This window comes from Rhynchophorus ferrugineus, unplaced genomic scaffold (assembly GCF_030347505.1).
Source record: "Rhynchophorus ferrugineus isolate W39M unplaced genomic scaffold, kcgeb_rfMv2 rfM10, whole genome shotgun sequence".
NCBI classification, from domain to species: Eukaryota; Metazoa; Arthropoda; class Insecta; order Coleoptera; family Curculionidae; genus Rhynchophorus; species Rhynchophorus ferrugineus.
In genome coordinates this window covers 2,041,285-2,067,943 of record NW_027472589.1, presented here as the reverse complement: position 1 = coordinate 2,067,943, position 26,659 = coordinate 2,041,285, and the positions used below count along the sequence as shown (strand labels likewise).

The following is a 26,659-nucleotide window of genomic DNA, read 5'->3' as shown; positions in this document are numbered from 1 at the left end:
ATTATTAACCATCAACTTTTAGGCGATACTCTAGAAGATTTCAGTACGCTAACTTCGTCAGGAAAACAACGCGACTGGGACGTGATCCTAGACGACCAACTTTTGGCGAAATATCCGGAACTAAAAGGGAAGGGTAGTGAGGAACGAGATGAGATCATTCGCAAGTTAGGACTAAGTATCTCGGCGTTGAAACAAGGAGTCGCTCCATTCGGATCTATCAAAGAACCATCCGGTGATGTCATCCATCTTGACGCCCTGCCGGAGGAACCGGCTATTGCTGTTGATGGGAGCTTGATGAGCGAGCATCCAGAACTAGCAGGAATATCGTCGGCAGACCAACAAAAGTTATTGAAAGAGCTCGGATATACGGCGAGTCTTCCCAAAAAACCTTCTCAACAACCATCCCTTGAACAAGCATCGCTCCAACAACATCCAGAACTGATTGGTAAAAGTCGAGAGGAACAAGCAATGATGGAAAATATGAGTAGTAAACGAAGCGCACAAAGCCAGAAACAGCAATCCGTTGAACAGCAGATGACAGTTTCTCAACAACTCAGCTCACAGAAGGAAATCGGTGTCGGCGAGAGCATGACCAAAAAACGATCACAGCTATCAGAAAAAGCTAGCCAGCGACAGGAAAACCTCCTTCCTCCAAGCGGAGTGGTCATCAACGAGAGTCTGCTGAGGAAACATCCGGAACTTGTTGGTAAAACTGCCGAAGAGCAGCAACGTATCATCCAAGAACTCGGATATGCGGCACCTGCTCAAGGTCAAATCTCTATCGATGACGATATGCTTCAGAAACATCCAGAACTGATTGGAAAAAGCTACGAAGATCAACAACAAATGCTCCAACAACTCGGACATGCGGCATCTGGTCAAGGTGCAATCGCTATCGATGATGATATGCTTCAAAAACATCCAGAACTGATTGGAAAAAGCTACGAAGATCAACAACAAATGCTCCAACAACTCGGATATGCGGCATCTGGTCAGGGTGCAATCGCTATCGATGATGATATGCTTCAAAAACATCCAGAACTGATTGGAAAAAGCTACGAAGATCAACAACGAATGCTCCAACAACTCGGATATGCGGCATCTGGTCAAGGTGCAATCGCTATCGATGATGATATGCTTCAAAAACATCCAGAACTGATTGGAAAAAGCTACGAAGATCAACAACGAATGCTCCAACAACTCGGATATGCGGCATCTGGTCAGGGTGCAATCGCTATCGATGATGATATGCTTCAGAAACATCCAGAACTGATTGGAAAAAGTTATGAGGACCAGCAACAAATGCTACAAGAACTTGGATACGCGACATCCGCTCAAGGTGGAATCGCGGTAGATGACGATATGCTTCATAAACACCCAGAACTGATTGGAAAAAGTTACGAGGACCAGCAAAACATCCTACGTGGTCTTGGTTACACCCCGAGTATTCCAGCTGATCAAGTCGATATACAGAAACGATCTAAGCTTGATAAGAAAAGCGGAGAAGCACCGGTCAAGGATGCCAGCGTGGGTAAAGCATTGCCAGTAATTTCGTCAGCGAAATATTCCCAATCCGGCGAGGGAGAAGTGGAAGATCAGGAAAAGATCATCCAAGAAGTTGGTTATACGGCAGTGACCAGTATCATCGACGTAGCAGGAAGAACTGTCTCCCAACGTCAAGCATTGCTCGCTCAAACGGTGTCGAGTCAAAAGGCGATGCCCACGGGGACCACTGATGCTGGTACGGTACCAAAAGTCCCATCTGCAGTGGAAGGAGATATGGAGAATATCATTGATGGCATTGTCGATCAGTTATCAACCATCTGCAAGGCTCCCTGTAGCCACGCTGGACTGGATAAAGAGAGACCACCCCCGGAAGAAGTACCAATATCAACTTGCAAGGCCGCATGCAGGAACGCTTCTACGAAAACCGACAGTGCACTAGCACCGCCTGATGGTGTTATCTCCGTGCAGAAGATACAATCAGACAGGGGAGATATCTCCGCTCAGGAGAGCGTGGCCACCTCCAAGACGCCCTCAATGAAGGACGCGCAAGATACAATTGCCAGCCAGCCCAGTTCCATATTAAAATCGGCCGAATCGCAAGCATCGGAGAAGCCCTCGCAGCAAATCCAAATGGCCAAAAGCGTGTCGTTTCAAAAAGCAGCGGTGCCGGAAGAGGCACCTGTCCAAGCAGTGCCGTCAGTACCAGAACCTCCGCAAACCACAGAAGAGACGCCTTCGGAGTTCGTGTCGCCATCCAAGGAGGAGATTTTACCAGCATCGGCGCCTGCTCCTGAAGAAACGATGGCGGAACCTTTACGAACCCCAGAAGTCAAGTCATCTGAGCCCGTCCAGGAGGTGATTCAAGCACAGCCAATGGAGACCGCCTCATCATTGAAAAAATTACCATCATCATTATCGGAGCCTTCGCGAACTACAGATGAGGAGAAGGTGTCAGAACCTATTCGGGAGAAACCCGCATCGTTGAAAGATCTGGCAACCAAAGATCAATCCTCCGGTGTCTTGTTGGAATCCAAGAGCATATCCATACAGGAAGAGCTCGTCCCCACTCTGGAACAAAGGCCTTCGTCCAGGGAAGCGTCGGTATCCTGCAAGGCACCCTGCAGGACGGTGGCTACCACTGATCAGGTCGATAGTCAGTACATCGATGAGGCGGCCACCCAGTCCGAGTCTAAATGCAAGAGTTTCTCGATCCAAGAGAAGCCCCCTTCTAGAGACGACTCTGCGTCCTGCAAGGCAAGTTGTCGCACAATCTCCGTCCAGAGTTCCCGCTCCAAAACCGACAGCAAGAAGAAGGCGACGGAATGCGCAGCGACCAAGACCGAGAGCACCAGTTCCTGGTCCTCCGACCCCAAAGAAAAGGAGAAACAGAAGTATAAACTGGGAGAAGTACCGTCTATCGTATCCGAGGTGTCCGATAAGGAACGACCGGTGGTGCAGCCGGTTAAGAGATCCAAGCCGCAGAGGAAGAAGAGGTCTTCATCAGCTAGGGTCATCGATTGCGTCAGGTGTCAGTGCGCGGAACCGTGTAGCTGCGCTGTATGCTTTCCTGATGCCCCAGGTCGTGACAATAGGAGTCTCCGAAGGCAGAGTCGTTCCTGCTATTGTCCTCCGCCGAATCTCCCCGTGGACCCGTTGATGCCTCAAGTAAAATCGCACGGAAGCCACCCGACGGGTTGCGCGTGTAGTCAGTGCTACTGCCGCCCGTGTACTCCCTGTCCTCCCCAGTATCCCTCCGAATATCGATCTCAGTATCCTCCGAGCGCCAATTGTCTGGACGTAACGGCACAGGGCGAGTTCAGCGAAGACGAAGCCGTGCTTAAACTGAAGAGGCACCCGTCGAAGTGCGAGTGCGTCGATTGCCTCTGCCTGCCCAAGATCAAGCAGCTGGCGGAGACCCGCGAATGTCCGGTGGTGTTCGAAAAGAAGCAGGTGTACCAGTTCAAGGTCAACTGCAATTGCTCGAACGCTCAGAACGCCAGGAAGAATCAGCAACCAAAGTCCCGGATACCGATCTCGACGTCCAGCCCGAATCCCCCGAAGGTCAAGTCGGAATCCCGCCAGATGGCCGGCTCATCGCGAACTGGGAACCAGCCAGGGCAGCTGTCCCAGTCGGGCAGCGTCTATAACTCGATAGCCTGCGACTGCGAGGTTTGCGCGTGCGCCGAGTGTCCCGATACGAAGAAGGCCACGCCGGTAACCACACCGGTGACCACGCCGGCCGAGCCCGTCAAGAGTCAGACAAAAACCAAGGACTGTTGCTGTCCGGGACCTTGTACCTGCGAGCCGTGCCCCATCGACGTCCTGACAAAGAAACTCCGAGACGCGGAGGCCCAACTCACGACGACGCTGCAGCAGGCTGCGGCGAAGCCTCCCCCGGCGCCAGATCGTGGGGACGAGCCGTGCGACTGTCAGGTGTGCACGTGTCCGGGCGCCGCAAGCATGGACAAGCCGGGAGAGGACGAGTGTACCTGCAAGGAGTGCGTATGCCCCGGAGCCGAGAAGATAGGCGTGAAAAAGTCGCGTTCTCAGCCCGACCGCAAGGCCGAAGAAGTCCTGCCGACCCAAAAGTCCCAGTCCGAAACCGGACCCACCACCTCCAGCATGGGAGACGAGGAGTGCACGTGTCCGGAGTGCGTGTGCCCGCAGGCAGACAAGATGGGCAAGAAGCCGGCGGCGGAGGGCGCCGGCGACGAGGAGTGGGATTGCGGGGTGTGCGCGTGTCCCGGTAGCACTTCGTTACCGAAGAAGGACTTTAAGATACCCGACTGCGACTGCGCGGATTGCAGCTGCGCGCCCTGCGCCGATCCAAAACGCGAGACCTCCAAGCCCAAGCCGCCTGAGGCGGAAGCACCCGTGGCCGCGAGCACAACCTTCAGCTGCGACTGCTCCGACTGCAAGTGCGAACCGTGCACGGATCCCGCAAAGATCCGCGGGATATTATCGGCAAAGACACCGTCACAGATGCGTCCCGCCGCCTCGGCAAAGGCCGTTACCATCGAGCAACACCCGGCGGACTGTTCGTGCCCGATATGCGAGTGCGGAGATGGCGATGGGCAGTTGCCAGAGATAAAATCGGAGAAGGTCATCGCCGCCCACACGGAGAGCTGTGTGTGCGCGACCTGCAAGTGTCCTGATGAACCTCCCGAAGCGAAAGAAAGCAAGGGTACCGACATGACGAAGAAAGGCGACCATCCGCCGGACTGCGACTGCCCCGACTGTCTCTGTCCGGGCCGGGATCTTCCCGCCCAGGCAGACATCGGAATCCAGCCGGCCTCCGACAAGGCCGTCCACTCTCTGGCCTGCGTCTGTCCTCAGTGTCTTTGCCCGGAGTGCACAGCCACTGCCGCTCACGCCCCAGGATGTCGCTGCGTCCAGTGTCTCTGCTCCCCCTGCGATTACCAATCAGCTGGGGATGTCCCCACAAAGAAATCCGCCGTAATCAGTCAAAGCATCGGCACACCACCAACCGGTACAGACTGCAGCTGCATAAAATGCTTCTGCGACGTGTGTAGTAAAGCAACCAAACAGAGCAGAACCGGAGTACCACCGAGTCAGAGCCAGCACGACTCGGGCTGTACCTGCACGGACTGTCTCTGCACCGAGTGTGCGGAGAAGCTTCAAGGCATGACCCACGAAGATGGCTGTAAGTGTACCGAGTGTCTCTGCGACGACTGCTTAACCAAACTCCAAGACATCAAACCGGCACCACCGATACCTGGTAAACCGTCCACCTTGAGGACGACACAGTCCGGACCCGAAAAATCCTCGCCCGGAGATCGCGGCGTGAACTGTACCTGCGAGCGCTGCACGTGCATCGACTGCAAGGCCCTCGACACCCCGAAACCGCAACCGCACCCCGGGGTACCTCTCCAAGAGGAGCAAAGCACCTGCAAGTGTCCCGTGTGCGTCTGCGCGCCCTGCAAGAAGAGCCCCGGGATACCGGCCATCGCCGCGGCGGCCTCCAAGCAGGTGAGCATCAAGGGGTCCAAGCTCCCGTCCATCAAGGGTTCCGAACGAGTCATGTCCGTCAAGCAGTTGAGCTCGAAGACGTCCAAGGTGTCGGGTCATTCGTCGGATTGCGCGTGTCCGATATGCCAGTGCCCGGGGGCGCCCTCCAGAGATGCCGGCGACCTCGGCGGTTCGCCCCCCGTCGACCCACCCCCATTCGAACCGCCCGTCCGGAGAATATGCGATGGTGAGAAGTGCGACTGCACAATTTGCGTCGATAAGAGTAAGTATTCGAATTAAAAATCGACGCGCGTCATCCGTGCTTTGTTCCAGGAGGACAATCGCCCGGTCCGGTCGGCAGTACCGCCCAGAAACCCGCCGGAACCGGCGCCGCGCAGCCCATGAGCGCGGAGCTCGCCGACGTCGACGTCCCACCCTTCGAGGTCGTCACCAGGATATTTTGCGACTGTCAGAGATGCGACTGCACGATATGCTCAGACAAAAGTACGTTTATCAAGTATATAATGTCGGCCATATGTCTATAGGTTTTAGACTTACCTTCTGTACTTAACGCTTGGTCAAAACTGCCAGAACCCTCCGGTATTACAAGTGAAATACTCGTTCAGCACTCATCGCTCCTAGAAGCTATTAGCGAGGCGAAGCACGTTGGTACAGTTCGTGCTCGCCTTTAGCTTACTTTTCCCCTTAACCCTTTACCACATTTGATAAACTAAGATAAGCTTGACTCTGCGATCAACATCGAATCCATCTGTCTTATCGACCATCATTGCTTCTACAGTTAGTATCACATCACCAAGGGTATGTTTTACTCGCGGAAAATTCAAAGTTTTGCCACCCTAAATGCCTCCTGTATCGAGATTCAATCCCAATACTCAATCTCCTGACAAGAAAGGGGAACATCCCCATGGACGCTCTCCCATTTTGTGTTAAAACTACCCTCACAGTCCACGAGGTGTTATTCCACATCATCTACTACTTGTTTTGATCGCTACTCGGTTTATTTCGTGATGTTCCTTTCCCTCGGACAGGCCTTTTCACTCAGAAAAGCTCCTATTATCCAGCTTACTGGGTGCTGATGTATATTCCTCGTTTGCAATCACATGTAGTAGATCCAATCAAACATCCCCTTGACTTCTTCAGGCCATTATTTCCCCTAATTATATCACCTCTATCATATATCAGCTCTATTTATTATTTCCAATTTGCCATCATCTTCACTAGTAATATTACTCTCTTGTTTAATTCAAAAGGACTGTTTCCCCTTAAAGTTTGTCTGTTGAGCGTTTTTGTTCAGTCCCACTGAAGGCGGGACCGTTCCTGGTCTGCGGTACCAGACATTTAGACATGGTACGCGTTTTGTCAGTTATTCCGCCCTTAGTTGGTCGCCAGAGCCTCGCTGACAAAGTCACTGCATGACATAACTCCGCTCAGGCGAGGTCGACGTTTTACTCCTTGCAGGAAGATCCCTAGCACCTCTACGTTTCACACAGAGGGACATTTTCAATTTTATTCATTGCCCTAGGCGGAGGTCCAATGATGAAGTCACCCAGCGTGCATCCCAGCGCACAAATGGGACCACAACCCAGTGTACAGGCTAATGTACAGATGGGAACACAGCCCAGCGTGAATTACAGCGCACAAGTAGGCACACAGCCCAGTGTACAGGCCACTGTACCAGTCGGATTACAGCCGAGCGTCCTTCGAAGCGCGCAAATAGGAACACAGCCTAGTGTACAACCCACGGTACAGGTAGGATTACAACCCAGCATAGTGCAGGGCCCCCAGGTGGGAACACAGTCGGTAGTTCCGTGCGGATGTCAGCCCTGCGTCTGTTTACAATGCGTTAACAAAGGTTCTAGTATAATGCCCAACGTTTAAACCAATATTAACAATTGTCGATATCCAGGTCCCGCAGCAGCAGGGGCAGTACCCGCGGGAGGTCCAGAACTACCCTGCAACTGCGACGTGTGTAGCTGCCGCACCTGTGAAGGTCAGACCAGCACTAATCAAATAGGTAATCCCTTGAAACGGGCGTCCTCTGTCCGGACCACATGATGACGTTATATTTTTCGCAGTCAAGACGTCCACGTCAGTCCACGACGGCCAATGTACCTGCCAACACTGCGTCTGTGTCGAGTGCAAGGGAGTCGGGACTGAGAGGAACGTCGCTGACTTCGCAACGTCGCCGAAACCATCTACTACGCGCGCCCCCGAGCCTCAGATTAGCGCACAGCCCATGAGTAACAAGCCGAGCGTGAAGATAATCGCTCCGAATGACCCCATGCCTAAAGCCCCTAGCGCTCAAATAACGCCCAGTGTACATTACAGTCAACAGTTTCCTCCACAGGGCAGCGGACGAGTGGATACAGTGGCTGGTGCGCCTCCCAGTGGCCAATTACCAGGAACATGCGAACCTTGTGCCGCTATCCAACAGGCTAGTGTTCTACCTGATGTTCAAATTGCTCCTCAACCCAGCATACATCCTAGTACGCAGATGGTACCTCAACCTAGTGTACATCTCAGTGGACAGATCGCTCCCCAACCCAGTGTACATCCTAGTGCCCAGATGGTTCCACAACCCAGTGTACATCCCAGTGCGCAGATGGTACCTCCAGGCAGTGTACATCCTAGTGCACAAATTATTCCTCCGGGCAGTGTACATCCTAGTGCACAGATCGGTCCTCCAGGCAGCGTACATCCTAGTGGACAAATTGTTCCTCCAGGTAGTGTGCATCCTAGTGCACAGATTGTTCCTCCAGGCAGTGTACATCCTAGTGCACAAATTTGTCCTCCAGGCAGTGTACATCCTAGTGCACAGATTGTTCCTCCAGGCAGTGTACATCCTAGTACGCAGATTGTTCCTCCAGGTAGTGTACACCCCAGTATGCAGATGGCTCCTCAACCTAGTGTACATCCAAGCACACAAATTGCTATGCAACCCAGCATACACCCCAGCGCTCAAGCCGCAGTTCAAGGACTCCCCTTCATACAGGGCCCTCCCTGTTACTGCCCTACAAATCCACCACAAATTGCAACCACCGGCACTCAAGCGGCGTTTCCCATGGCACCCACTGGAAGCGTACACATGAGCGTCCATCCTAGCGCACAGATGGCGGCGGCTGCACAGGTACCGACCTTACCTCAAATCGTGGTGACCTCGCCCAGCGGTCAGGTGAGCGCACCAGACGTCGCGAGAGCCGGCGCCGAACCCAGCGTGCAGATCGGTAACTACAACTATGCGCAACAGAGCTCTCAAAATACGGTAAATATAAATCAACCCAGCAATGAACTCGGTAGTAAACGTAGTGTCGCTATCTCCAAGCCGAGTGTCCGAATTGTAGCCCCCACCGAACAAGCTACCAGCGTAACCGGAGTCCTACCGTCGGGGTTGCAGGTAGGTACGCAGGCCTGCGAAGTCGTTGGAGTTAGCGCTCAGCCGAGCTACCACATCGAACCGGTCCAGCAGCAGAGCACCCAAATCGCCAGCATCCATCCCAGCGCGCAGATCGGCATTCAGGCCAGCTGTCCCGTGCCGGTTGGCACGCAGATTGGTAGTGTACACGCTAGTGCGCAACAAGTACCCAGTTTGCATCCTAGCGCACAACAGATGCGACCACCCAGTGTACATCCTAGCGCCCAGATGGCGGTTCCCGGTAGTGTACACGCCAGCGCTCAACAAGTGTGCCCACCCAGTGTACACGCCAGCGCGCAAATCGCTGTACCTGGCAGTGTGCATCCAAGCGCACAGCAAATTCGACCACCCAGTGTACATCCCAGTGCTCAGATGGCAGTTCCTGGTAGTGTACATGCCAGTGCTCAAGTGTGTCCACCTAGTGTACACGCCAGCGCTCAACAAGTGTGCCCACCCAGTGTACATGCCAGCGCGCAAATCGCTGTACCTGGCAGTGTGCATCCAAGCGCACAGCAGTTTCGACCGCCTAGTGTACATCCCAGTGCTCAGATGGCAGTTCCTGGTAGTGTACATGCCAGTGCTCAAGTGTGTCCACCTAGTGTACATGCCAGTGCACAAATGGTCGTCCCGGGCAGTGTACACGCCAGTGCACAACAATTTCGACCACCCAGTATGCATCCTAGTGCCCAAATTGCAGCTCCTGGCAGTGTACATGCCAGCACTCAACAAGTGTGTCCACCGAGTGTACATCCCAGCGCACAAATCTGCGTCCCAGGCAGTGTACATGCGAGCGCACAACAAATTCGACCACCTAGTGTGCATCCCAGCGCACAGATTGCAGTTCCCGGTAGTGTACATGCCAGCGCTCAACAGGTGTGCCCACCCAGCGTACATCCCAGCACGCAAGTCGCTGTACCTGGCAGTGTACATCCAAGCGCACAGCAAATTCGACCACCCAGTGTACATCCCAGCGCACAAATCGCTGTTTCCGGTAGTGTCCATCCAAGCGCTCAGCAAGTTTGTCCAGTTAGTACCCCCGCCAGCGCCCAGGTCATAGCACCAGGCGGCGCACCGCTGGCAGTTCAGGCTAGTGGTAAAATAAGCGCACGCCAAAGCGCATTGCGCCCTCCACAAGCACCACAAGTACCATGTGACTGTCCTGAATGCAGTTGCGAAGAAGGTAAAACCAACACATCAAACATACACTCCAACCTACATCATACATAAACTACACTAAAAGAACTAAATTAGAGTTTTGATAGTATATTATAGGCTACTACAGGCAGGAATGAAAATACACTTTTTTAATAATTCTATTTCAAGAATAAGAAATTATATATATGCTGTCTCTAATCTACATAATGTCTCTTTCAGTGTGCTTTACTCTCTTAATATATATCTGTGATATGACTATGTGATATGAAACTAATACTAAATATCTAGAATACCCCATGATCTTTTCTTCTTTTTTTCAGTTAGTTTTATAACTACTTTACAGTTATTGGCTGGGAATTTTCTTTAAATTGTTTAAATATATTCAAAGCTTAACGCTTTGGGAGTATGTCCCTAAAAGAATTTTTTAAACCTAATTTATTGTCAGAAATGTACAGGAGATAATCTATTCGTTGCGAGACGGTTGGCATGCTATCTGAAGTTTTACTGAGTCGATTTACTTGTTCGATACCTTATTTACTAATTGAATTTGATATTAACCTCTGACTTCTCTTTACATTGTACGGTAGCAGCTCTTCTCTAGATTAAGAATTTTCTTACCTTTTACATAAATATTACTAGGAAGGCACGTCTACAAGGAAGCACCATTTTTGAACATTTGGGACGCCCAACTTCATCAGCCTGCAACTTTGTGTTTGTTTTCTCTCTTCCTTTTTTCTTTTATACATTCTTTAAACATTTTAAAAAACTATAGTACAAATATTGTTTGTTTTTTTTGTTATATTTTAGAATATCCTTTATATATACTGCTTAACGTCGACTTAACTAACATGGTTAAACTAACTTAGACATCATCCTAGAAGACATTCGCTCTTACCTAGCCTAGTTTGCTTGGAAATATATCTAAAAGGCCTCTACAATCTAATCCAACAAACATAACCAAACTAAAAAGTACCAAAAAGTACTAAAGATATTGAATATATTATTTCTTTTGCTGTAGTATTTTCATCATCAATAAACATAATTTTGGTTTTGTAGGTTTATTAAACGAAGTACAACTATCTACCTCCCCATCGGCTGGCGTTGGAACGACATCGAGAATATCATCGAAAGCGGCTCCCCAGGATACCAACCAGAGCGCCGACACCCTCATACTCCCCAAGCCCGACATCAAACGCCATATGCACCCGCCCCAATGTGACTGCCCTGACTGCGCCTGCGCCCCCTGCGCCGATCCCCGACGCAAGGGCGCCCTCCCCCCCGGCATCGGCACCAACCTGTCCCTCAAGAACATGGATGCCGACGCCCTGAAACAAAACATCGACGCCATCATCAAGGAGAACCAGCAGTGCCGCAACCAAATATCTGAGATCAAACAGGCGCTGGACAGCATCAAGTGCGCCTGCACCGAGGCCGAGCTGAGGACGCAGGGCCCCAGCAAATCCACGTCTTCGAAGGCGATGAAGCCGTTCGTGAAGCAGGCCGCCGCGTTCGGCCAGACCATGTCCGGGCTGAAGATGGCGCTGAAGAACCTCCAGTCCAAGTGCAAGGCGAAGGACCGCATGATCGAGGCCATGACCACCGAGCTGGAGTTGAGGCAGGGTCCCGAGGTGTTTGACAAGATCCTGATGATGTCGCAGGAGTTGTCGGAGGTGTTGGATTACGACCAGGGGGAGGACGTGAAGTCGACGGATCGTTCCCAAGTGGCCACCAATATCCTGTTCGGTCCCACTAAGGCGGGAGGGACCACCACGTCCGCCTGCGGCTGCGGGCCCGATGTCCAGTCCAAAGGGGTCGAGGTCCGGACCCATAAACACAAGAAGAAGAAGGAGAAAGCCGACAAGTTGACCTGTTCCTGTTCCAAGCCGCAGATCGTGCAGAAGGAGGACAAGGACTGTCAGATCCTGGACCCCACCGGGTTCGAGGTCATCGATATCCGACGAATAACCGAGGACAGTCTCATAGTCAAGTGGACGAAGCCCAAATTCGACCAAATCATCGGGTACGACCTCTTCGTGAACGGCACGTTGGCGTCCAAGGTGATGAGTTCGGTAAGGACGAGCGCCATGATGCACTCCCTGGACCTGTCGAAAACTGTACAAATCACTGTCTACGCTGTGACGAAATGTGGACGGATCGAACCACCGGCCATCGCGATCTACGAAATTGATTCCAAGACACAGTGAAGATAAAGATAACGTTAAACAATTGACATGATTGTGTTGTTTCTACCTAACCGAAAATATAAAAATGTGAATTTATCTGTTGTTTTTATTAAATCAGCTCAAAAGAACTCACACTGTTTGTCATTCAAATCAGTTTTTATTTAAGAATCGACAGAATAAAATGCACAAAAAAAACTGATTTTAGTACCTACACATTGAGTCACGTCATCATGCTGCAATAATATTTCTCAGAAACACTCAAAGAATTTCATCTTTCAATGCCAGCCAACACTTAATTTCTGCAGCTCCTTCAGATACTCATTAATGTGAACGAATAGTGCAGTTCATATTATCGAAATGTATACATTACATAATTTAAGTGGCTTAAATAACAAACTTTTTTGTAATGAGCCGTAATACAAACGTTGGGAACTATCAACTAAATTAGTAGAAACGATCGATAGTTTCAAAACAGTCGAACTAGTCGATAGTAAAAAACTAGCGACTGAAAATGGTAATTGCTATTCCAGTCAAATGCGGGCTTCGACTGTTTTTGTATTCAGCGATAACAGACGGAGATGTACGAATTCCTTCCCGTATTTTTGATAGAGGAAAAGAGGGATATAATTGTTTGGTTCACTGTGTGTATCGGAAAGTAACATTGATATAATATAAAAAAAGTTATCTATTTTGTTGGAATGAATGTTCGCTTACATATATTTTTTTTATGACATGAAAAGTGTCTCTCAATTTTATACAAATAGATGATACGTTTAACTTCAATTCTGACTTCTGAATTCTGAATTCAACCATAGTGTTTACCCTGCGAATATATTATAAGAAGAACACCTCCATTACTAACAAAGCCACTGATTGGGAGGTTTTACGATTTACTTCCAGTACATCAACTTGACAACCAGTGTTAAAACAATAGAACAAATAGAAGAAATACCAAAATACTAAAGTGATTACACACATAACTAAATGTTTAAATTACCCAGCAGAAATTCGAGAACTAGTTAAAGGAAAAAGAAAAAGCCATAAGAAGATGGCAACAAACAAGAATTTTAGGACTTCTATAGTTCAGACAATTATTATTTAATAAAATTGAGAGGCCTAACCGAGAAACACTAAAATAAGATTCAATGAACAACTATATCAAGAACTATCAGCATATAAAGAGGTCTATGACTCGCATTAGAGAGCACTTAAGAAGATTAAGAGGCCTATAAACTATATAGCACAAATAAGAAGCAACAATATTTAATACATAAAGTAATAAATTACAGCACTTATCTATAAATATAAATTAAACTGTATATATGTATATATAAGGAGGGAAATAATTGCTGTATGTAAATATTACTATATGTTATATATATCACCATCTCGAAGTGTCACCTATTTTAAAGCTTCAGATATGTTTTCAGGATTCATTGAACAGGACATATGAACGTGAAATCTTTTACTAGTATAATTTCGCAGGTCTTTGTATATTCTGGTTCATTGGTTGGACTGGAGTCACATTGATAATAATGGAGTTACTTCGGTGGCAACTACATTGACACAACCATTAACTTCTATGGTATCAATCTACCTCTTTAATTGTTTTGAGCAATTTTTCTTTGAATGTTTGTGTTGAGAGTTTCTCAGTAGGTATAGATAGCAGCCAAATTCCAAAACACGTTTTAAATCGTTATAGCCAACCATCACTATATACGAAATTTTCAGCTTCTTTCAGTTTCACAGTTTAGCTCTTTCTTTAAGTATTTCACCGCTAATTCTTCTAAATCTATGACTGAGCTTTAAAAGAGGCTTATGAAAACCGTTTGATTTAGATATCTTATTATACCATCAAAAAGCACACACCATATTATTGAGAAGGACAAAGTGGCTTTGAAACTAAACTCAATTATTGTTCACCAGTCCATTATTGTTGTTGATTAATAATTCAGAATCAATAAAATGTAAATATTCTTAATTTAAAAGTGCGAAGTGATAAATAAAAACGCTGTGTCATAATAATACATGTTTATTATGAAACAATTTGCAGGTACAAAATGCAAAATAAATACAATCTAATTAAACAAATAATACAACTACAATTATATAATACTCTGTGGTAATCCATAGGTCCTGTACTGGCTATCATATACTCGTACTTGGATCCGTCGTCTAATATCTGTATCCGCCGAAACCGCCGCCAGCTCCACCTCCGAAACCACCGTCGTCCGCACCAGGTCTGTATTGACCATCTTCGTTGGGATGAGCCCTGTTGTACTCGATCGATCTGCAACAACGGTACTACTTTACGGTCCTGCCTCGTAGTTCCAATCGACACCATCACACAGACGAGCAAGTGTGAATTATGGCATCTTCAAATAAAATCGTAATAATCGCGGTTACTCAATGCGTACCTTGGCCCACATATTCGACGGGTTCTTTTGTCGAGAAAATTAAATCCATTAAACATGTACCTTTCACGAAAGTGATTAATAGCACGACAAGGAAAAAAAATGAACAACCGTTTTGGTCATCTTCACGTTTGTTGCAATAGATTTTGCCACTTTGGATGAAATTTCTTTAATATATAGTCTATTCAAAACAACAGTGAACTCACGTCGTCAAGATGTTTCCTCCTCGTTTTATTCTAGTGTTAAAAAGAGATACAATGCTGTCTGATACGTTCGAACACGTAACACGAATCGGCTTTCAAAAGTCGACCGGTTGTCAAAGGTCTGCAAAATTCTTCAAAATATTAGTTATAATAAAAGAAAGAAAATGCTGAAGCCACACAGAACAGATTGCGTCCTTAGTGAGTTACTTAAAACAGATATGTTTTAATGGAGGCCTCTCTGGCCAGTAAAATGCTATAAATTAAGCATTAATACTGTTAAATATTAGGTTACTGCGCAATTAAAGATCTTTTAGCGTATCGCATCTGCACTGAATGTTAGTAGATGCACGGCCAATAAAATATCTCAAAAAATGTAAATATAATCTTGGATTCATCGAAAATAAAACGTCCTCACAGTGAGTGATTTTTTCATTATAAATTTAGTTTCCAATAGTTAATTTGGAAAGTATCCATAGAAAGCTTAGAGATATGCCTGCTCTTTGAGAGATGTAGAACATACCTTCATACACTGTTGGGTAATATCGGATTTAATTGGTGTAAATATAACCCACGAAGAGAAGTATATAATAAAATCAAGGAAGACTTATTATTTCACTTTGTGTATTTAGATGAGATAGATATATTTTAGAATAGGACAGTGGGTCACTCATGGCATGATTTTAATAAAAATACTGATAAGAAAATAATAATTGATTGAAAAAAGTAGACGTTAGAATAACAATTGATTAGATTTCATAACATTTACTATTAATTCATTGCAGATATATTATTATTCAGGAAAGGTTAATAACATTTTCGGTGTGGATGACTCGATCAGACACATTGAAGAAGAAATTGACAAATGATGGAATCGTAACAACTGTTAGATAAACTGGAAATGAACAGCTTAGTTATTCACATGTATGAAACTTTCTGAATGTGGGATTTTGATTCATTGATGCTGACAATTTCCAAGACTGGGTGATGAGAGTGAGTCATTGAACGGACTATGCTTACCTCAGGATGGCTTCTGGAATAGGTGGTGGAGTGGGCAAATGATTTCCGGCAGGAACGAAGCCATTTTCGTCGGCCGTGTACTGTAAACTGATTCTCTGTCCGTCCGGGGCGGTGTAGGAGAAGGAACCGCGGGCTTTGGTACCGTCTCCTCGGGCGTCACCACTTTCCTCGGCGTTTATACCATTCCCGGTTTCATAAGCCCAGTTGTAAGTACCATCGCCGTTATTATTGTTGACGTAACGAAGGATAGGGATGTTGGCACCACCGGAGTAACCGCCAGGAAATGCTCCTCCTCCGGGGAAACCTCCAGATCCCGGGAATCCTCCGGCACCACCTCCGCCACCGCCACCACCTCCTCCCCTTGGTGGTAGGTAGGCCACGTCGCCCATAGCAAGACCAAGAATAACGGACAATATTATCTGAAAATAGTATTAATTCAATAACACTATTATATCAAAAAATCCACCATATTTCATAAAACATTTAGCACAAAATGATTCAAGAAATAACAAGCAAATATAACTACGTTAAAACCTAAAACTCTGATGAAAATATGTTTGCAGTCAAGAAGAAAATTGCACCAACTTACAATCATGGTGTTTCGAAAGGATTCGTGATAAATATCATAAAATGTGATAGTTCTGTTATAAAGCTTTACTTTTTTACTTTACTTTTATCGCTGATAAAACGCACTAGTAACTCAAAATACTTTAAATAACACATTATATGAGATCACAATTGATACATTTTAATCGATAATGGACATTCGATTGGTACAGTGGTGACAAAAAGATGCAAAACGACAACGTTCAATCATCTGCTGAAAATCCATGCGAATTTATATAGGAATGGTTAAATGGTAGATTGAAACAGATAATCCATTTTTATCGGACTCTGCCCCTTCTAAATATACCTTGTGTAGTACTACATTTATATAAATTTATACAAAAATTGACAGTCGACTCTGTAAAAAACCTCTTCGTTCTTTTTCCAACATAGAAATATCGCCAGGATAATGTAAGAAAATCCATTGAAAAATAATTTTCACAGTTTTTATAAATACATTAATTTTACGTAGTACTAGCAATAAAATTTATCATGATACCTACAGTTGGGATGAAAATTCAACCTATAAACTAATTAGCAACTAGCAACATTTTGAGCAAATGTTGCTGAAAAGGCTAAAGTCAATTATACAACCTAATAACCTAATGATTATCGATTATCTATTTTGGATTCAAATAAATACACTCTACAAACGACCAGGTTCATAAAACAACAGATATCACTGAATATTCTTTGTATGAAATACAACTATGCTCTACAGTTTTTCTAGATCTACAATAAGCTTTCGTCAAAACTAGAACTTAAATCAACTAAAATCATTATATTATATTTGAAAAAAAATATATTAACATCATAACATCTCCAGCAGACTGCTTAAAACTAAATAAGAATATTAATATTCTGAATGAAAAAACAGCAGAGGTATCGTAAGATAGCTTAAAATGTATCCTTTATCTGCTCTGTATTAGTAATACCTAAAATATCGAGTTAACACAGATATAAATAAGAAGAGGATTATTATAGGAACAGCAAAAGTACCTTAGCTTAAAATGTATCATTTATCTATAGTTTATTGACATACGTAAAATATGGAGTGAACAAAGATCCACAAACACAAATAAAAAGCCAAAAATAATAACGAATAAACTTAAAAATGGTGAAAAAAATTAACTAAAATACTGTTTTTCCTACTTTACCAACAAAAGACCAATGTTGAATTTAAATGATACTATTATACCATACTGAAATAATGCTAAACGTTTAGGTATGATTAAATATCAAAAAGCAAGTCCAGCTGAAAATAGAATATAGAAAATAGGAAATGTTAGAAATCTGAAATATGAAAAACGAACATAACTAAAGAATTTTATAATATACCGGAACGAAGTGTTACTTAAGGTATTGAATGATTCACATCAGGTCCTAGGAATGCCTACATTCCTGCTACTTCCTTGAAAGCGCAAAGGCTATTCAGCCATCAAATGGACAACATATTGTTTACAATCTGAAGAGTATTAAACGCTAGAAACTTCTGCAGGAGTACTCGAATGAAGAAGGTGCAAATAGAGAAGAATTGCCAATCGTTGGTTGAACTGTTGTAAATGGAATTAAGAGAGAGAAGAAGAAATTATTTAATGATTGATCTAGGAGACCAGTTTTAATATAAATTTAAATAAAAAAAACAATTAAATCTACTTTAAACTTCACTCATCACTAACACCAAGACAAACAATGAAATAATTATCTTTTAGAGCTAGATCGAAGAAGAATTTTACACTGAATACTTACAAATTTCATCTTGCTACGGTTGCTCTTGTTCTGATCGTCGGTATCGAACCGATCAATTATTTATAGGGATCATCATCCATGGGTCATCTATTACACCCTCTTGCTGCACTTTACCATCAACGGCCTGCGTCTAATTGTGACCCCCCCACCACATCAGGTCCATCTTGGCTCATCCCAGCGACGGAATTCGATCATCCTTTTTCGCATCGCGATTAATTTAGATCAACGCTTACCAGGGAGATCCAACGACGTGTCAGCGTTAATTAATTGATTTTAATAACATTTAGACGATATTTCGTTTAATGGTTTCGTTATATCGTGATGTATGGACAATCTACTGACAATACTATCTAGATTAAATATCAATAACCATTTTCTAATTTAAAAAAAAGTGTCGATAATTCGCGATAATGGTTTACTAATATATTATTTTATTTCGAATCTCTTATCTTAATGTAAATCACATTGACTTAACAACATCTAAACATTTTCGAATCTAAAATGTCTATATTAGATGCGAGGAAAACGCTCCAAAAGTATGTAACTTATGATATCTAAGAGGTTAAAAACAATAACACTTTTATGTTACTTCAATAACTATTTTAATTCGAGAAAATATTGGTTAGAAGGTTGGGACTTGTACGGATATACAAAACGACATTGAGGGTTTAAATAGAAAAAATTAAATAAATCTCTTAGAACTTCAACAATCTGCCGTCAGCAGCTGCTATACAAAGTTACAGTCCAAATCTTATTCTATCTCACTCTATGTGTCTATTAATCAGTTCGAATGGTAGTATGCGTTTGAGCCCACGCACTTCACTGCCATCGTGCATATATATATATATATATATATATATATATATATATATATATATATATATATATATATATATATATATATATATGCTTGACGAATGTATTGGGATGCACTATCAGTCTTTCATAGTACTTGTCACTAACACGTTGAGTCACACTCGTTATGGGTTCTAGAGGGGGGCATTGCACTTAATTAATTTGTTAGAGACGAATATATTTGGTTTAGTTTAAGCCCAAGCTGTTTGCGTTTTATCGCTATATACTTTTTTCATGTTAATTGTCGATCAAAATGCATTCCCATATATTAAACATTGCTTGCTTGCGAGGGGTTTCTTGTGGCTGATATTGAATCATCGTGTGATGATAAGGCCGCTGTATCGTCCGTATATGTTGCAAGAGCAATGTTTTTTGAGGTCGGTAAGTCAGCTGTATACAACAGACATAACTATGGACCAAGAACACTGCCCTGTGGAGCACCTGAATATATTGGATCAGTGTATTCGTCAGTCTGGTTGAAAGTGCGTGTGGGGCAAAAGCTTTTTCAACTTAACTTGCAGTTCAGTTTGCCATACCTTCTCACTCTTAACATAATCATATTACCTTGTTCCTCCGAACACACAGCCAGTGTAAACAGTTCCGTCACCAGTCGCAGAATATAATACCTCCTTAAAGAAACGATTAATACGTGGATATACGTAGTAGTTGTTCTGTTTGGACTCTCTTAAAGTTCTACTAAAATTATTTCCGCTAGTTTGCCTTTGATGATCTTGTGAATAGCCCTGTTTTTATTCAAATTGCCATAGTATACATATCTAGTATTATCTATGGAATGGTGTTTAATGACTCCAAATTCCAATGGTCTACAGCTGAGAAACTGGCACCCTAAGGTTCTCCAAATTCCAATACATTATATTAGTTCATACCATCTTCAGTCTGCTTTTGATGGCCTTACACCCTGAACAGTGATGCTTATGCCGAGAATACAATTGGAACAGTTTACGGCTAGCTGTCTTTGAGTACCCTCAATCCACCTTTGGTAGCATTACGGCATTAGTTGCGAACTTTTGCCCGAACTCCGCTTAAATATACCAAGAAATTATTAGAGTTACTGCGGAACGATTGCCAATCCAACGCCAACCTGTTTTTTTTTGTCCTCCTGTGTCAGTTATGATATGTGAAAAGTTACAATTTTTTTTTTTATTTTCCTTCAAAAATTATTTTATTTCACAGCAAAATGTGCTGATATTTTGAGGAGCATTGTAAAACAACATTGAGTTTTTAAATATAATCTAACATAACTAATAAATTCTTATCTTCAGAAGTCTCACTCATTCCGTCATTCAGTCGTAACAAAAACACATGGCCTTATAGTAGTAAGTCACACATAATGTTGTTTTTGTTGTTTTATATCTAAGAAATTAATCGAATTTTTCTCACCATTAACTAAATATCTGATCTTTAAACTATCGAAAACATGAAGAAACCAATTCTAGCAATTTAAAGAAAATATGGTCTCATATTTTCTTAATAAAAATCAAAAACAAAGGTGTAAATCTACCAAAACCTTACACATACTGTTTCAGTATAAATAATAAATTATAAAAAATAAGAAATAATCTTAGCTGTTAGTTAATTTTAATCAACTTAACTCTAGGTCTGCAAAATCCAAACAGTAACCCAGAAATTTACATTAAAAAAATTGTTTTGAAGACAAATTTGTTTTCCCAGAACCACCATAAATATTAATGTTTTTGATATCTGTACTAAATCCCATACATCAACACACATTTGTTTCAATCATTCTGTGTCTTCACTTTCATTATTTGTTTTTTTGACCTAATTTTTAATATTTTTAATTAATGATTCGTCAAAAACCTTGTAAAAAGTACGATTTCGTTCCTTATTTTTTTGGTATATATTTTAAAGTCTCCTTTTACCAACTGTCGGGTTATTTGGCCTGGAACTACAGTTTAACGTCCGCTCCGAACCACGGTTCTCGGCATTAAGCTTACTGACTGGCGAGTTACCAACTTAGAAATCATCCCAGAAGACATCCGGTCTTACCCAGCCTGGTTACTGGCGTGACTGTGATCATTTTCCTTGTCGGATTTTACACTCTTGCCTAGGACGATCACAAACATAAATTCGCGACCATGCCCCAGTAGTGTTCGAACCCGCGACTATCACAACAGTAATTGAACCGTCCTGTGTCTTTACCACTGCAGCAACCAAGGCCGCAAATTCCTTATTTAGGATTGAAACTTATAATAATACAGTGGTTTATACAAGAGGGTTATTGAGTACTCATTAAAGTAAAATCATGTCTTTGATTTTGGATGAATTAATAATGTTTTTTTGGTAAAGTTTTTTATGAATAATTTTATCTTTCTAATATATAATTATAAATAATTGTAATAAAAAAAATATTATTATAAACTGTACAAAATTTGGTCGTTGATTGGAATACAACCAAAATAAACAGTAAACAAAAATTATTATGATACAAAGAGATAATGAAACCAGTGTGGATATATGCTGTGCAATTATTAACACAGGTTGATAAAGAAATCCAATACGCGTATGACCCAAACTTACCGAAACAAAATCAGTGAATCGATTAAAAAAACATATATTGAAGAATCTTCCTGTGGAAGTGAACGAAATAGAGCTCCTCAATGTGCCTCAATAAGAAAGATGAGAGGACCAAAAGGTTCAGATCTTCATTAATCAAATAGATTTGTGTGAAAAGTAAAGGAGAGATGCTACCAACGCTTTATTTCATACAACTATGGCCTTTATTTTCAGTAAAAAATGTTAATGTAACATTTAAGTTAATGTTGTAATGTTTTGGGTGTCCAAATTTAAAAAATTAATATTCCAAAATTGTCGCGCTGATAATAAAAACAAAGTTGTATAATTAACTATAGAAAAAATAACAAGACAAGACAAAATCATAACATTTAAACTGTATCCATCCCCATTATCAACTCGTTAATTAATTTAAGACAACTATTTCGATCTGATCCCTCGTAAATCGGGCGAATTTGATTAAGGTGGCTCAAGGTTGGACCAAAAGATGAGTATGAACGATGGAACAACCTCTTTTTTAATTGCTCAAAGATCATAAGGTGTGTGCCTTAATAACGAATCGCGGACGTCTTCTACGGGTCGATTTCGGTTAGTTTTTCGATAGTTTCACGACAAATTGGCGGTTATTAGAGCAGCGACGTTCCCACGCAATGTTCCATCGACGCGCTGACATACACGTTTCCTGCGAATAACCTCATAAATCCTGATTGTAGCACCGTTGTAGGTCGTGGAATTTTTTCCCGTAACACATTGGGAGTTTAACATTGGAACTATATTAGATAAATCAGTTATTTCGTTAAAATAATTTTATTTATATTTATTTTCAAGTTTATTAATTCGTAAACATTATATCTAGAGCAGTAATTCCATATTCAGTTCGAACAATCAACAAATGAATATATATCTTCTTCTTAGTGGAGATATTCGATTATCATGTACCTCTTAATCAATATGTTGCTGTTCCTCCAGGATTTCGAACATTCTACACCAAGCCTCACCATTGCTAACAATCAACAAAAGTAGTTCTGGAGGTGCTGATTAATTTTTAATTATTAACTGATTGACTATCCAAGGTGAATTTTGTCCCGGCAGTCTGTAAGGAATTTGTCCACTCTTCATTTCACAAACATCTCCAAAACATTGACTACTGACTTCCTAGGAGATGTGTACAGTGTTTTCTCAATATGTTACAATGCAAAATCTTAACCATGTTTGTAGTTATCGGTAATAATATTTTTAATTTTAAAGATTAATACTAATTTTAAAGACCAATGGTGATAATTTCACACCATTTAAAAAAACTAAACAATTATAATTGAATTGCAGTTGGAAGTTAAACTAGTTTTTCAGTTCGGATTCTTTTATGGTTTATTCACTTGGTTCGGTGGAGACAGTTGTAATCAGCATCATTCGCTATCTTGTTGTTTGTATGAAACATATCATGATGTTCCTGTTGACGTTCTTTGATCAAGATTGGTCACATTATCTTTCCTATCCTGATTTACCAGACATTGGCCTCATAAAGCTTCGAGTTTATTAACAAGTTCTCAACGCTTCTTCTAACACCCTATAAATATCAAAAGTTGATTTTCATATGTTTCAAATAAGAAAAATCAAACAAAGTAATGCCTGTGATAGTATTATGTGAATGTGAATTCTATGAAAATTACTTTTTAATAAAAATATATTCTCGAATTAGCAATAAATAGGACACATTTTCCTTTATTGTATCAATAATATTTCTAGAAGAATGTAACTGAAGAATTCACAATAGAAACTTATTTTATACTTTTGCTTTTTATGTTCCGGCTTAGTGGTACAGTGGTAAAAACGACAGGAGGGTCCTCATATTATTGCGATTTCGAATCTGCTAGAGCATGGTCGTAAATTTATATTTGTGATTGTTTCATATTTGTGATTGTCCAGGCAAGGGTGTAAAATCGGATATATCTATGCCGATATATCTATATATATATATATATATATATATATATATATATATATATATATATATATATATATATATATATATATATGTTATATTATTATAAATATTTTGTATGTACAAAAGATACAATGACCGACAATACTACTAGATTTTCATAATAAAAAATGCCCTACAGTTTCATTTAACAGCTAACTAGCCATTGTGAGTCGTCGATAATGTTAAAAAGAGACATACACAAGATACAATCAGCAGAAATCAAATATCTTAAACGAATCAGTGATGTAACCAAAATGGACAAGACACATGAAAAGTAAGGAAATAAGAAAATACCTCAATACGTGGAAGAGTACATAGGACACAAGAGAATATCGGTACAAGATATCATATATAACAAAAGAAACAGTCACAATAAATTGTTATAATACACACAGATAATGAAACCAGAGTGGATTTATGCTGTGCAATTATTAACACAGGTTGATAAAGAAATCCAATACGCGTATGACCCAAACTTACCGAAACAAAATCAGTGAATCGATTAAAAAAACATATATTGAAGAATCTTCCTGTGGAAGTGAACGAAATAGAGCTCCTCAATGTGCCTAAATAAGAAAGATGAGAGGACCAAAAGGTTCAGATCTTCATTAATCAAATAGATTTGTGTGAAAAGTAAAGGAGAGATGCTACCAACGCTTTATTTCATACAACTATGGCCTTTATTTTCAGTAAAAAATGTTAATGTAACATTTAAGTTAATGTTGTAATGTTTTGGGTGTCCAAATTTAAAAAATTAATATTCCAAAATTGTCACGCTGATAATAAAAACAAAATTGTATAATTAACTATAGAAAAAATAACAAGACAAGACAAAATCATAACATTTAAACTGTATCCATCCGCATTATCAACTCGAACTTGTGATTGTTTAATATTTGTGATTGTCCAGGCAAGGGTGTAAAATCGGATATATCTATGCCGATATATCTATATCTATATATATATATATATATATATATATATATATATATATATATATATATATATATATATATATATATATATATATGTTATATTATTATAAATATTTTGTATGTACAAAAGATACAATGACCGACAATACTGCTAGATTTTCATAATAAAAAATGCCCTACAGTTTCATTTAACAGCTAACTAGCCATCGTGAGTCGTCGATAATGTTAAAAAGAGACATACACAAGATACAATCAGCAGAAATCAAATATCTTAAACGAATCAGTGGTGTAACCAAAATGGACAAGATACATGAAAAGTAAGGAAATAAGAAAATACCTCAATACGTGGAAGAGTACATAGGACACAAGAGAATATCGGTACAAGATATCATATATAACAAAAGAAAATAAAGCAATATTTCTTAAAATTATGGACTTTTAGCTAATGAACAATAAACCGACACATTTACTGGTGTAATTGTTAGTTCTTCATTAAGAATTAGTTATTAAAACATAAATAAAGAAAAAAACGTAAACAGTAATAATTTTCTGATATACCAAAAAAGGTGATAGCACTAACCAAGAACCGAATTTGATTCGAATAACCTTTTGGATGCCCTTCTGTGATCTTAAACAGAGATAATGCGCCTCACAGAACGCTGCTCTTGTGCCGATCATACATTACGCAACCTTCATAACTGAAAGTCGACCATATTTGGTGGTGTTTGACCGGCAACAGAAAAAAAAAGATCGTGAAAAGCATCTTCTCGTTTCATCAGTTGGAGTTACGAAAACACTCGGTCAAATATCAAGATATCGCAATATGGACGAAATTATCGGAATTTGCTTTTATTTAATGATATAATATGTCATATTTTGAAAAATGACGACGGTGGTGATATTTTCTTCGTTTTTTTTTTTCGATAGGCATGAATCGCCTAAAAGTTATGGGTACAAGGGGCTTGGGTGACTTTCACTAGAATCCCGAAATTATTTGATTAAATGCCAAAAATGACGATAACATTACTTTCCACTCCTTAGTACGGATATAATATCAAAGATTTAAACATTTTTTTAAAACTTTTTAATAGTTTTTAAAATCGTACAACTTATGGACATTTTAATTTACTAGTATTTTACTTCGAACACTTAAAAACGATGTTTCTATATAAACTAGGAATGATTGCTTTAGTTTTTTTTGCTTGTTTTCCGTCGAGAAACATATATATATATATATATATATATATATATATATATATATATATCAATGTGTTTATTTAATAAAACTGGTTATTGTTCTGAACATACCTCTAAATGTGATTTAAATAAATATATATTGTTGCAAATATCAATAGAGGCATAACATTTCCTGCTATGTAATTTTTATGTTATCACTACAGATAAAAATTGCCTTTTATATGATTATAGTAACATTATTATTGAACCAAATTCGAAAATTTTAAAGTTGTTAATGAAAAATAGCCTTAAATTCAAATGTTTTGAGCATATTCACAAAAATTTAAATATATATGTAGCATTTTATGTATTATTCAGTATTACAGATTTTTTCTCAAACTATTAACATGCTTATCAAAAAAAATATATATACTTAGTCACAAAACCAAACAGTTATCACAAGACCAAATTGTTCAACATAATCAAGTCCAAAAACTGACATTTTCGTCATTCATCTCTATTTGGTATTGGTTCAGTTAAATAGATGTAGAAATTAATTTACTTTTCCGTATGATTTCCTTTAATTTCAAATCTTAAACTTACGAACAACGAATCAGATGAAAACGAAGTTTTAAGAAAAAGTTTTCATGATTCTTACCTTCAATAGCCCCATAAGTCTACAGTCATTCTAATACAATAAAACACACACTTCTTATTTGTTTTTCCTTTTTCTCTTTACGAAAAAACATCAAGTAACAGGTCAATTGAAAAGTCTCCGGCCTACCATAGTAAGACACATTTTCTTGGCAAAATTACTTTTTTTATTCATATTAATTTTTCAATATCATTTTTGTAATGCGATTTGCCCTTTGCTTCAAAATAGGCCTCAGTTTCGTCAATCACCCTCTTCTTTCGACGTAA

At 41.2% G+C, this 26,659-nt stretch overlaps 2 protein-coding genes across 5 annotated transcripts in view; one reads left to right on the top strand and one right to left on the bottom strand.

Moving 5' to 3' along the window:
* The window catches only part of LOC143204352 (uncharacterized), a 28,847-nt gene extending 16,505 nt beyond the window's left edge, over window positions 1–12,342 (top strand). For 2 of the 4 annotated variants that reach the window (XM_076416936.1, XM_076416935.1), the window contains exons 22-27: window positions 23–5,758; window positions 5,809–5,979; window positions 7,019–7,348; window positions 7,403–7,510; window positions 7,572–10,088; window positions 11,120–12,342. In XM_076416936.1, coding sequence (XP_076273051.1) covers window positions 23–5,758; window positions 5,809–5,979; window positions 7,019–7,348; window positions 7,403–7,510; window positions 7,572–10,088; window positions 11,120–12,267 — 10,010 coding nt within the window. In that variant the 3' untranslated portion in view covers window positions 12,268–12,342. Of the gene's footprint in view, window positions 1–22; window positions 5,759–5,808; window positions 5,980–7,018; window positions 7,349–7,402; window positions 7,511–7,571; window positions 10,089–11,119 lie in introns of those variants that run through there. The other 2 variants (XM_076416937.1, XM_076416938.1) reach the window with 2 other exon arrangements.
* A 1,939-nt stretch (window positions 12,343–14,281) lies between these two features.
* LOC143204211 (endocuticle structural glycoprotein SgAbd-8) lies at window positions 14,282–18,350 on the bottom strand. The gene is made up of 3 exons (XM_076416699.1): window positions 18,236–18,350; window positions 15,881–16,299; window positions 14,282–14,536 (listed from the first exon to the last, which is right to left on the bottom strand). Exons 1-3 carry the CDS (start codon window positions 18,242–18,244, stop codon window positions 14,422–14,424), a joined length of 543 nt encoding a protein of 180 aa, XP_076272814.1. The 5' UTR covers window positions 18,245–18,350; the 3' UTR covers window positions 14,282–14,421.
* Between the last annotated feature and the right edge of the window lie 8,309 nt (window positions 18,351–26,659).

What these genes read in the sequence shown, in the direction of transcription:
- LOC143204211 (XM_076416699.1), bottom strand. An exon ending in ATTCCAGAAGCCATCCTGAG is followed by an intron (nt 14,537 to 15,880) that starts GTAAGCATAGTC and finishes CCGTTGTTGCAG; the next exon opens with ATCGATCGAGTACAACAGGG.